Source organism: Salvia hispanica, unplaced genomic scaffold (genome assembly GCF_023119035.1).
Source record: "Salvia hispanica cultivar TCC Black 2014 unplaced genomic scaffold, UniMelb_Shisp_WGS_1.0 HiC_scaffold_515, whole genome shotgun sequence".
Classification (NCBI taxonomy): domain Eukaryota; kingdom Viridiplantae; phylum Streptophyta; class Magnoliopsida; order Lamiales; family Lamiaceae; genus Salvia; species Salvia hispanica.
In genome coordinates, this window is record NW_025952262.1 from 1 (window position 1) to 12773 (window position 12773).

The 12773-nt window shown below is 35.8% G+C and overlaps 1 protein-coding gene, 1 long non-coding RNA gene and 1 pseudogene across 2 annotated transcripts; 2 read left to right on the plus strand and 1 right to left on the minus strand.

Annotated features, from left to right (window-relative positions):
- The first annotated feature begins 301 nt into the window (after window positions 1–301).
- LOC125199470 lies at window positions 302–1155 on the plus strand. The gene is made up of 4 exons (XR_007172592.1): window positions 302–320; window positions 553–681; window positions 904–1031; window positions 1118–1155. It is a non-coding gene; the product is annotated as an uncharacterized LOC125199470 (long non-coding RNA).
- A 2431-nt stretch (window positions 1156–3586) lies between these two features.
- On the plus strand, window positions 3587–8636 carry LOC125199471 (annotated as a pseudogene).
- A 1594-nt stretch (window positions 8637–10230) lies between these two features.
- Window positions 10231–12259, minus strand: LOC125199469 (60S ribosomal protein L19-1-like). The gene is made up of 5 exons (XM_048097467.1): window positions 12103–12259; window positions 11324–11446; window positions 10714–11027; window positions 10560–10627; window positions 10231–10471 (listed from the first exon to the last, which is right to left on the minus strand). Exons 1-5 carry the CDS (start codon window positions 12212–12214, stop codon window positions 10447–10449), a joined length of 642 nt encoding a protein of 213 aa, XP_047953424.1. The 5' UTR covers window positions 12215–12259; the 3' UTR covers window positions 10231–10446.
- Window positions 12260–12773: the final 514 nt, after the last annotated feature.

Here is a 12773-nt window from a genome sequence, read left to right on the forward strand (position 1 = left end):
GTAGGCAGCCCGGGACTAGGTGTTGCATCTGGATCGGATGTCGGCGGCACTTGCCAGTTCTGGGAGTTCACGAAATCGTCCATTGGCGTTGGTCGCTGTTAAACCAATCCATAGAACTCAAAAAGTCTTGAAATGCTAGAGGATTGAGAGTGAAGTGAGAGTTTGTGTGGAAGAGTTACAAAAAATGAGCAAATATAGTGTATAAATAGAAAAAAAAAAAAAAAAAAAAAAGAAAGAAATTCGGTGGGGACTTGCGGCCGGCCCGAACGCAATTAACGCCGGGACGGGCACGCATAACGGGTGATGATCTTCAAACTCAGGTTTGCATCTGGATCCATTTAATCCCATTTCTGGCAAGAGTGTGTTTTTGTTTTACAGTTAAAGGAGATGAACTACTTACTACTTAGATAGAAAGCTTTCTTGTATTCTTTTAAACCTAAAGGAAATAACAAATTTAGAAGGGTGTCACAGTATTCTCCTTGAATTTACCCCTTTTATTGTACAGCTATGGTATGATATCTGTTTATAACATGCTTAATTCTTCTGTCGCAGGTTACCATTGAGAATAGGGCTCTTCAATGTCTGCTTAATTTGTTGAAACAAAATTTTGAGAAAAGCATAAAAAAGGAAGCCTGTTGGACTATCTCAAACATCACTGCAGGAAATAGAGATCAAATTCAGGTATCCAGAACATAGTGGAGTTATATGCTCAGTGCTTAATACTATTTCTTGGAATATTATCCAAAGTTTCATGGACATGTGCCTTTGTTTTGTTCCATTAATATCCATTCATGTGGAAGCATGTTCAGTTTGGCAAATCAGGCTATTGTTGTTTGTCTTTTATAAGTATATATTATTTTCCCTCTTAGTTTATGACTGAGGCGTTGTCATTTGAATGAGCAGGCTGTGATTGAGGCTGGTCTCATTGCCCCTCTTGTTGTTTTGCTTCAAACTGCTGAGTTTGAGATAAAGAAAGAAGCTGCTTGGGCTATTTCAAATGCCACTTCTGGTGGAACTCATGACCAAATCAAGTACTAATATATTTTTCCAATTGTTGTTCCATACATCGTCATTTGTGGTGGATTTGCATAGGAAGCTAACTTAACTAATCTGGCAGGTTCTTGGTACAAGCGGGGTGTATAAAGCCACTCTGTATACTGAATGTAAGTTATGAGATTAATTATCATCAACAAAAGTATCTATACTATAATCAATCATTTAGCATTAAAACTAAAAATTAATAATGTATACATAATAAAGAAACGAATACATTGTTTTCATCATATATTACTGGGCTGTCAAAGTGAAAGCCTTGTAAAAGCTTGTGAGGAGTGCCATTGATATCATGATTCATGGGGATGCTTCATGGCCACCACCCCAACTTATTAGAAAAGGAAAAAAACACCAAATATATATAATCTTTTTTTGGGGTTATCAGAAAGATGTTTACTTGAGTATTACAAGAAAATTAAAAAGTTGAATTAGTTTAGGAGGCTAATAAAATCTTCAAGTAATTTTGTGTGGTTGTCATATTTCATGCAAGAAATTATGGCTTGAATGAAATTAGTGGGTTTTATTTGTTCCCACATGGGAAGTCTGTTAAAAGGGGTACAAATTTTTTAAAGTTAATTTTGATATAATAACCGAATTAGTATCAAACAATAATTTCAGGGCTAAATTTAATTCATAAGATGTTATCTATTATGAATTCAAGTAGATTTACATCAACAAAATATTCAGAATTTGTTAATATTAATAGAGAGATAAACCAATATGACACATGCTTATTAAAATCTACCATGAGCATTATATCCTCTCTTTCTTTCTTTTTTAATTTTTTTACATTTTCTTAAACATGTCCCATTGCATTGCTCCTATGCAAGTTTTCGCACATTTGCACACAATTTAAAAACTGCATAACCTCAACCTAGACATACTACAAATTTTACATAGGATTCCAGTGACGATAAAAATTAATGAAAAAAAAAACTTTGATGTGCGCAATAAGGCATGAGCACGAAAGTGGAGAAATGGAAATTGACCTCCATTTGCAAATTTTATGAAACTAATAATTATGCCAATACTTTCTCCAAAATAAAATTGAATAATTATGATAGCGCATTTATGTGTATTGCAAGTTTTATGAAACTAAATTAACTAATTATTATGTCAATACTTTCTCCAAAATAAAATTAAATAATTATGACAATACTCAATGCTCAATAGCACTTGACAACTGTCGCACATATATGTGCATATTCAGTAGTAGACATTGTTACCTTTTTGCTCATCAAATTTTGCATATAACGTTTGTTTATATAAAAATTACATAAGTTACAAATATTAATTCGCGTCCACTCATATGTTACACACACTAGTTATTACCCCCACAAGAAAAATACATGAAGTAATCAGAATTTAGAATAAAAAAAAACAAATCGAACAAAAAAACGTGTGATATTAATCACAGATGAGATCATATTATTCCAATTTAGAAGAAACGCAAAAATAGAAAAAAAATATTCCACAATTTTTGTAACTGAAATCCTGGATTTTAATGTTCAACTAATATAACCCAATGAATACGAAAAGATTTTCTCCGCTAAACGACCACATTTACACTTTAGTGTTAAATTAAATAATACTTGAACTAATTAAACAAACTAACAAATTATTATTTGTAATAATTATTTAAATCACAAAATTTATTTAAATTTTGCTACAGTTAAAATATAATATAAATAGTAGTACTACTAAATTACAAAATCACGAAATTTCAATTATTTTTAAAAAAATCACCCTCCATCCCTATGTATTCCAGATTTTCATTTTGGGATGTCCCTTATTAATTGTCTCACTTCACTTTTACCATACTTCACATTCTACTAACTCATTACTTCATATTTTATCACAATATAAAACAAATATCTAAAGATAAGATCCACATTTCACTATTGGGACTATTACTGTGGACATTGGAGTATTAATCACGAAATTTTAATTTTTTCTCATGCATGTACAAGACATCGTATTTGATGCTCAAAACAATTACTATTATTTAATTATAATAGTAAGTTTTTTTTTCTTTTTTATTTTAACTAAATGTAACTATTTTGAGCAACACTATTTTTTTTACATGCATAGGCCAATTGAGCAAAAATAGAAATCTTATAATTTAATAATCTGTTTTAAAATTTTATGTGATCGACCAAAGTTTATTATTGAAATAGATCTGTGTATCAGTAGAATTACCTACATGCAACGTCTTGAGAATTAATTGAGAAAAATTAAATTTAGTGATTTAATTAAACTCATAAATAACCATTATTCATGATTGTTGTTATATAGAAAGTAAATTAATTGTGGAAATAAAAATATAAAGAAGAATATATTGGAAAAATGGCGGAAACTCAATCTCCAACTATAAAGCGATGAACAGAGTTTTCCATTTGAGAGAAGAGAGAAGAGAGAAGAAAGAGACGTAATAGCCATGGCCATTGCCTTACTGTAGTGTTGTAGAATGACAACAAAAGCTATCTATTCTTTACTACTAATGTACCTGAATTGACGTTGGAGCTCTGATCACTCGTTTTCCTAGTTTCTAATATCCGCGAGTTTGAATGGCCGCGATTGAAGGCGCATTGCCGTTTTCCGCGGCGTCGGTCGTCGTCCGATCACGCGCTGAAGAAGCCGGTAAATTCTGCCGCGCATTTTGGTTATTCTGATGCTTAAAACGAACTCCAAACGCATCTGATTCTCACATAATTTTTCGTTTTGATGCTATGATATGTTTATACACATTTCCGAGTGATCACTTGGTTTTTGAGTTTGGATTTTCTTTACTGTTAATCAAAGTAGTAATTGGTTCAGAATTTTGCTGCACATTTATGTTAGGATTTCTAAGAAATTTCATTGTGTAAAAGGAGCTGGTACCTGATTTCTGTGCAAGGATTTTCTGCATTGTTAATCAATGTAACTAATTCGCTTTAGAAATGAGGATCATTTACACATTTGAAGCTGAAACATTGAGATTGATACGAATTTGGATGGATAATTGAGGAATTCTGTTTCCAATAGCCATATCTCTGGATTTTGATTTTTGTAGTATGATGCCTGGTTTTGGGAAATAATAAGTCCGTAAATGCAGCAAATAGAAGATACGAAGCTGCAGCATGGCTGAGGAAGCTTATCGGAGTAGTGGCGGCAAAAGATCTGCCAGCGGAGCCTTCTGAGGAAGAATTTAGGCTTGGATTAAGAAGTGGAATAATTCTCTGCAATGCACTCAATAAAATCCAAGCTGGAGCTGTGCAAAAGGTTCAGTAAATGAGTAACTGTGTTCATATGATTTTGTGATTTTTATGTTTATGTGTTTATCGATGCATTTCAGGTGGTTGAAAGTTCATCTGATGCAGTGCTCGTTCCTGATGGTTCTGCGCTGTCTGCATTTCAGTACTTTGAGAATGTGAGGAACTTTCTTGTTGCGGTGAAAGAGATGGGAATGCCAACTTTTGAGGCTTCTGATTTAGAGCAGGTACTCATGATATAAACTGATGAGAATTTTTTTTGGATTTTCTGCAATTGCTAGTGGATTGATAATCTAATTGTTCGTTAGGGAGGAAATTCTTCGAGGGTGGTGAATTGTGTTTTGGCTCTTAAGTCCTACAGAGAATGGCATAAGACGGGAGGAAATGGGGTCTGGAAATTTGGTGGAAATGTTAGAACAAGTACATCAGGGAAGCAATTTGCAGGGAAAAAAATCGGAGCCTTTCATGGGTTCCATATTAAAGATCACGTCTATGAATGAGAAATCTCAGAATGGCGCGTGCAATGAGCAAGATTCTAACAGAACTGTGAGTCGAAGCTCTTGGTACTGAGTTTGACTGTCTAATTTAGCACCTGCAGTAGACATTCATGTTATTTGTGTTCTTTGTTTTGGCAGTCTACTGCATCCTTGAGTATGCTTGTTCGAGCAGTTTTATTGGACAAGAAGCCTGAAGAAGTGCCAAATGTATGTATGCTGTGTTAGATGTAAATTTACACTGAAACACTTAAAAAAATATGCAGTCTTTAAACCATTCTCCGTTGATTAAATTTTGTCTAGAAAATTGAAAATGTATACTTGTAAGGTGAGATTGTGAATTTATAGCTTTTTTTCTGGACTTTGAGTTGGTACCTAAAGTGGTAGCTTCTGGTTTTTGCAGCTTGTTGAGTCTGTATTGTGTAAGGTTGTGGAGCAGTTTGAGAGTCGAATCGGAAGCCAATTTGAACCGGTATAGTTTTCTTTCTTTCATGCTGTCATGCATGCCTTTTCATTATTTGTGACACTGATGATACTCCAAAGAATGCTGTAGAAATATGTTTTGATACTCATTTGGCTTATCACTTAATGTTCCATCATTTTACAGAAGATAGCATGCTTTAGGGACTCGATTATTTATCAGGGCAACAAATGTTTCGTGAATCCCTCTTCGCCCCGTGGGAAGGTAAATGAGCTGCTGCAGAGTGTGTAATACTCATTATTTATTGGTTAAATCTTATAGAATGCTCATCCTTTCCCTCTTTCGTTAAAGAAGGCTGAACAGAAGAACGATATGTCACAAAAGAACAAGATCGATGAAGAAGCAGAACGAAGATTTATGAACCAGCACTTGATTGTTGATCAGCAACATAAGAACATTGCGGTTAAGAAAAATCATATGAAAATTGATGCACTCTCAATCATTTCTATCAATTTACTTCTTTTATATTCGTTGAAAATGCTCATCTTGTAAGTGATATGGTCCAGGTGCTCAAGCAAACTCTTTTGACTACAAAAGCAGGCCTGCAGTTCATGCAAATGAAATTTCATGAAGAAGTTCAAAATCTTGGTAAGAATTTGAAATTTTCCAATTCTTGATTTGCTTGTATTTATGCAGACTATCATTTCTTTCTAATATCGGCTTAACCCTATGTCTGTTCTCAACAGGCCTCCATATTCGTGAACTAGCTTATGCTGCTTCTAATCATCATATAGTTCTTGAGGAAAACCGGAAGCTTTATAATCAAGTTCAGGACCTAAAGGGTAAAATCTGTTCATTGTATTATACTAGTATGCTGTTTGATTTCATTCATCCTACTTCCTTTGCAATAAATTGATTTTTGGTATTTTTACTGGACCAGGAAACATTAGGGTCTATTGCCGTGTGAAGCCATTCTTGCCCGGACAATATGATCATTTGAATACCGTCGATCATATAGAAGAAGGAACCATATGCATAAACACTCTAGCAAAGAATGGGAAAGGGCGCAAATCTTTCAACTTTAACAAAGTATTTGGACCTTCTGCAACTCAAGGTTAGCCATTACATCAAAACAGTAACTAGTTGATGAGTGTAAGAAGAAAATTCTGTAGTTTTTTTTTTATCTCTTTGTAGAGGAGGTATTTTCGGACACCCAGCCACTAATAAGATCGGTCCTTGATGGTTACAACGTCTGCATTTTTGCTTATGGCCAAACTGGTTCAGGAAAGACTTTCACCATGGTAGGTTATACCTTATTTCTATTTGAAAACGAAGCATTCATGTTAACTTCTTTCTTTTATCCAGACCGGACCTAGGGATCTCACGGAGCATAGTCAGGGAGTGAACTACAGAGCTTTACGTGATCTGTTCATGCTTGCCGACCAAAGAAAGGACACTTTCTACTATGAAGTCTCCGTTCAAATGATAGAGATTTACAATGAACAAGTCAGAGATCTACTTAATTCAGATGGTTTAAACAGAAGATATCCTTTTTCAATGTTGCTTAACTTTTAATCATAATAATCAATTTATGGTTGCATTTACGCTGTTTGGATTCCTTTACGAAGAGTGTACATTAGAAATCCGAAACAGTTCCCAGACAGGACTTAGCGTACCAGATGCAAGTTTGGTTCGCGTCGCCTCAACATCTGACATTATCGATCTAATGAATCTTGGACACAGGAACCGAGCCTGGGTGCAACAGCACTCAATGACCGTAGTAGTCGCTCACACAGGCAAGCAATCAGAGCTCGAGTTACCTCACAAAGTCTTGTGTCACCTAACTACTATATCCTTTCGCTGCAGTTGTTTAACAGTTCACGTCCAAGGAAGAGACTTGACTACCGGTAGCTTCCTCCGAGGTTGTATGCATCTAGCGATCTAGCTGGGAGTGAGAGAGTTGATAAATCAGAAGAAAAGGGAGACAGACTCAAAGAGGCTCAGCATATTAACAAATCACTTTCTGCATTAGGTGATGTGACTCCCCCCTTGCCCAAAAGAGCACACATGTCCCCTACAGAAATAGCAAACTCACTCAACTGCTCCAAGACTCACTGCAAGACTAACACAGCTGCAGAAGTAACCTGTTGTCTCCATTCTCTGCATGATTTGATTCCACATATCTTCTTTCTCAGGAGGGCAAGCCAAAACACTGATGTTTGTCCACATAAGTCCAGAGCCTGATGCCGTTGGAGAGACCATCAGCACGCTTAAATTTGCTGAGCGTGTTGCTTCTGTTGAATTTGGGCGCTGCACGAGTGAACAAGGATCCAGAGTGTGAAGGAACTCAAGGAACAGGTCTTTCATCTATTTACTTCTAACAATATATCAATATAGTTTGCCCTTTTGATTTGTATGCATGCTCAATTTGCTCTCGTTTGTGTGATAGATCGTCTTTGAAGGCCGCCTTGCAGCAAAAGACATCTGGTGGTGGCATGCAGCAATCTCCTTATCAACCTACTTTAAACACTAGAGATTTGAGCCTGCCGTCACCACAAGGGCTCCGGAAATCAATGGAAGGTGTAGCCAACACAGAGGTATTTGAAGTAATACCATCTAAGCAACATTGCTATGCAAAATCCAGATGCAAACCTTTTAAAACGTATGTTTGATCTTCACCAAATCCACAGGTTCACCGCAGAGGGTCGGGCAAAACGACAGAGCTTGGATCTAGACGAGCTACTTGGGAATTCGCCTAGCTGGCCGCCTCTCAAGCAGCCCCGGCCTATGCAATGTAGATGATGACAGAGAGTTCTGCTCTGGTGAGGGGGGGACAAGCTCATGGTGAACAAGCAAGATCCTTTTTGTGGAGTAGACAATCTCATGACTAGTTGGGATCCGAGCAACGGCAACGCATCCGATGCCATTTATCAGAAATACCTGCCTGATTCATCAAAATTCTACCCTGACAAGTCATTTGGCCTATTTCAAACAAACAGCCAGTTTGATGCATGTGCAAATGACGACGTGGGCGAGCATGATGCCGGGACCAGCACTCATCCGAGCCAGATTTGTTGTGGCAGATTAACCATTCCAAGCTTGGCAGCTTTGGAAATGGTGGGAGTCCAAATGAGCATAAGCCTAATCACAAACACACCAAAAGCCAAGAATTCAGGTACAGTAGCATGCAGGCATTGCCTAAATACTCCTTATTTTACAGTCCACTTTCCTCACTAGATATGCATTAAATTTCAAGTTAATGTTATTTTTTTCTACTTAATAATCTTTTCATAAATTTATAACTTTTACGTGCATCAGGAGCATGATTCCAGACTGGGGCAGTCGCCATTGCGGAAATCTGTTAATGAAGGTGGACATGGACAGACACCCGCGGATGGGAAGGCAGGCTACTACTGAAAAGAAACGGGAAAAAAGGCAGTAGAAAATAGAAGTTTTTTTGAGTTTTTGGGGTTTTTTACATTGAGTTGGAGCGGAGAATGTGAGTTTCCGTTTTTTTTTTTTTTTCAATTTTTTCATTTTTTCCTTCTCATACATAGGCCAACACAGCAATAATTTTAGTTGCTTGGATTGGAAGATTTTTTTGGTTTTTTGGTTTGGTTGATATTTTGCTTTCAACAATGATGTGTATGATTTAAATTTATTAAAATTTTCATTATTTTTCCTGTGAATTATATGTCCCTGTAACTCTTTTATAAGCACTAATATATCTTTTTCATATGACACAATTACATTTAGGTAAAAAGCTGTCTAAAACGAGCCGGAAGATTCAGACTTTATCTAAAGCTGAAGAATACAGTGAAACAAATAGTTTGAATTATTGAAGTTTATATAGACTCCATATCGCTATAAATCTACCTACTAGTAATACAATTCTTTAACTCGCTTCTGTAATATTTTATTACTTACTACATGTTTGGAGACAACAAATACAAATAGTTTTGAGATTATTTGTGAACTCTACCATCGTTTCAATTCATGTTTAGAATTATTAATTTTATTTTATACAAGAGTACATAATTTAATTATTAGTATCATTGATTATACAAATTACTTAAAAATTGTTCGTTTATTCTTAAAAATTGTCATTTTCACGCTTGACTAATTGAAGGAGGGGGAAGAATGTTCATACGCAATCTTGGTTTAGCTAGATTTTAGTTAATACTCTCATCCTCTCTGAAAAGTATGAACATTTGATTCAGTATGGACTAATGTTATATACAAAGAAAAAGATTTTAAAGTATTGTTATAAAGAATGAGTCTCCCTTATTAATGAGAAAAAAATTATCAAAATTAAAAAGTTCTTAGAACATTCTCAATGCTCTCCCTAAAAACTTCCTTATTTCTCCCTAACTCCTGCCACATCAGCACCAAAATTTATCCCCAATTTTTAGCCAACTGCTCCAATGGTTTCTCCCTTATTTTGGAAAAAAAAAATGCCGAAAAATTGCCGAATCGCGCCTACAGTGGGCGCCGATGATTCGGCGTTAATTCGGCGATGAAACGGAAGTTTACGTTAATTCGGTAGAATTTACGCCGAAAAAACGCCGAAACACTCCCAACGGTCGGCGGAAAATCGCCTAATGTTATCGCCGGACCATTGGAAATGCTCTCACCTTCTCACCTTCAGGGGACACAGACAAAAAAAAAAAAAAGTTCATGCTTTTTAAAAGACAAGGAGTATACAAAATGTGAAATGACGTTATATACAAAATCAAATCTACCCAAAGATTGTGCAATCTATTGTAAAAAAATCAGGTCGGTTATTGATAGAGTGAATCAGTGAATAGTCAGAATAGATATGTTATTTCTTGAGAAAATAAATTGATTCATGATTCAACGTGTTGCACTTGCACAATAGATTCAGACCCCTAGAACGACAATCCAAAACTAAATGAAATTCAGCCAAAAAAGAGCAATACTTTAATGTAGTGTAGATTAGGAAAATTTAGTAACTTCACACAGTACTTTAATTTAATTGAAGTGAAGCACAAAACACAATAAGACGACACTTTTTCAGAGATGTAAAATTACACTGACGATAATCCAAAGATAAAAGTTATGTATCAATAATCCTTGCATTTAATAGCATACTTATGATAACAAGAGAAATGGATATCATAAAAACACTAGTCTGTGAATACTCTAACAAAAACATCAAGATGGCACACAAGGTCATCTCGCACCAAAAAGGCAGTCATCTGCGATCTCACTTCTTAGCCTTCTTAGTAACCCTGCATAGCATATAATATTGCAAATAGTCAAAATAGAATACGTAGCCAATAAACCAATTGCAGTGGAGAGCATGAACAAGTCACTTACTGAGCTGGCTGAGATGCCGGTGTAGGGGCAGCCGCAGCTGGTGGAGGTGCTACTTTCTCCCCTGGTCCCTGAACTCAGACAAGAAATAATAAGAAAATTGGGTTAGAAACATCACCAACACACAGATACATTTAAAAATATACTCAAGTTATACCTGGGCTAGTCGTTCCTCTCTTCTTGCAAACTTTCTTTCCCTGCTAGCCTTGTTCTTAGCTCTCTTAGCCTCAAACTGATCAGACAAGGTCTTTTCTCTAGCCTTCTCAGCCTTAGACTTGTGGATGCTTTCCATGAGAACACGCTTGTTCTTGAAAACATTACCCTTAACTCTCATGTACATGTCATGGTACATATGCTTGTCAATCTTCTTAGCCTCCCTATATTTCCTCAGCAAACGTCTCAAAACTCTCATTCTTCTCATCCAGAGAATTTTAGTGGGCAGCCTTGCCTCCCTGGTACCCTTTCTTTTACCTGTTATCATTCACAAATAATTATAAAACACAAAGCTAAACAATAATGTTTAAGTGGGCTAAACCAATCGAATAGATTCTAAGATATCCATCTTAGATATTGAATCAACTCACATACACTATAGCCAATACAGATTAACATTGTAAATAAAAAGGAAAACTTTTTAATTTTTAATATGACGAGTTAACAAAGATAAGTCAAGCAAAGCACCAGATCCTTAATCAACCGCATGGTAATCTGAATCAAAAAGTTGAACACAAGCACTAAAATAGACACAAAGTCATTGACTGTAGTACCATATCCAGAGTGACGACCCTTCCTCTTGGCCTCCTTCATTCTACGAGCACGGGATCGTGAATGAATCTTGGTAGGCTTCCTGATAATGAAACCATCCTTGACTAGTTTTCTAATGTTTTGTCCTAAATAAGAAAGGGAGAACATCAACTGTTAAACAAAGCATTAATATCATCAACATAGAAATTCATTTTTGAGGCTAGGAATATGTGCAAAAAAACAGATGACTTGAAAGTATATTACAGCAGTAGATAAAACTTAAAACGGCTATTTTCATAAAATATGCTTCTGATGATATCTAGTCATATAATATAGACAACAAATATCATGTGGCGGGGCACCTAGACGCAGCAGTAGAGCATTCCCTAATTTGTTTTCCTAATTCGAACATGCTATAGCATTTCCATAATCGCATCCACAAACAAGACTCTACTAAAATACGGGGTACAATTAAAAGACATCAAAAGGGTAATATAATTATATTGCTCCTATAGACTAATAAATTTAAACTAATCATCATCAATCCAAATTTGTTGCAGCAGCAACATAATTTCTTTTAATTTGAAATTTCATTGCTATAAACAATAAAAGCTTCTTAGATTAATAGCTCGTTTCCATCCAAAACAGTCCTAACCGAATGAAACCCCTACAGCTATGAAAATCAAATCTAAATTACAAAAATCGCCAACAGAAACATATAGCATCGATCTATAGCAAGAAATACACAATCTACAAAGAGCAGGGGCACATATTAGAAGCAAAAAGTGGTTTGAGAGCGTACGAGAGTTAGCCATGGAGATCTCGTTAACTTCATTTGGGTCAAGCCAGACCTTGCCCTTGCCGCACTTGAGCACGCTGGCGGACAGCCGCTTCTGTAGCTTCAGCGTCACCATTTTTTCAGTAGATGAGCAAATGGAGGAATGTAGAACAGAAGATGATGTTTTATAATCCACTCGATTTTGACCTAGGGTTTATGATCTGTGATGCAGCTTTCATTTGTTGGGCTTAACTAGATGGGCTTCCAGGATAGCAACGCATATTGGGCTTTCCTTATGTAGATATCAATTAATTAGTAATGTGGAAAATGTGTAATAAACTAATAATAGTACTATTAATTTTTATAAGAGCGGGCATAATCGTAGACGCATATATACAAAACTTTGGTTAATTTTTTTTTGTTAATGGAAAATAGGCCAAGCCTGAAATTAGCACAATTATCCATAATAATCTTTATGCTATCGTGGATCAATTAACTACTTACTCCAAAAAGCAAAGCACTCTAAATATGGACTCTTCTAGAATAGCTATAAGCAAAACGTGACAAAAATCTGCTCCAAGTTACCTCCTTTATGTGCATATCGAATCACAACTGAGTCAAAATCTTAAAGGGCGTCATACACCTTTTGTACTGAGCAACAACGACAATTAGTTGAGATCACGAAATTGCCCGTA

Excerpts from the sequence above, each read along its gene's own strand:
- LOC125199469 (XM_048097467.1), bottom strand. The coding sequence starts at position 12,214 with ATGGTGACGCTGAAGCTACAGAAGCGGCTGTCCGCCAGCGTGCTCAAG. Across the intron at positions 11,447-12,102 it reads GATCTCCATGGCTAACTCTC|GACAAAACATTAGAAAACTA; the intron begins GTACGCTCTCAA and ends TTTCTTATTTAG. Across the intron at positions 10,628-10,713 it reads GAGAGGAACGACTAGCCCAG|GGACCAGGGGAGAAAGTAGC; the intron begins GTATAACTTGAG and ends GTCTGAGTTCAG.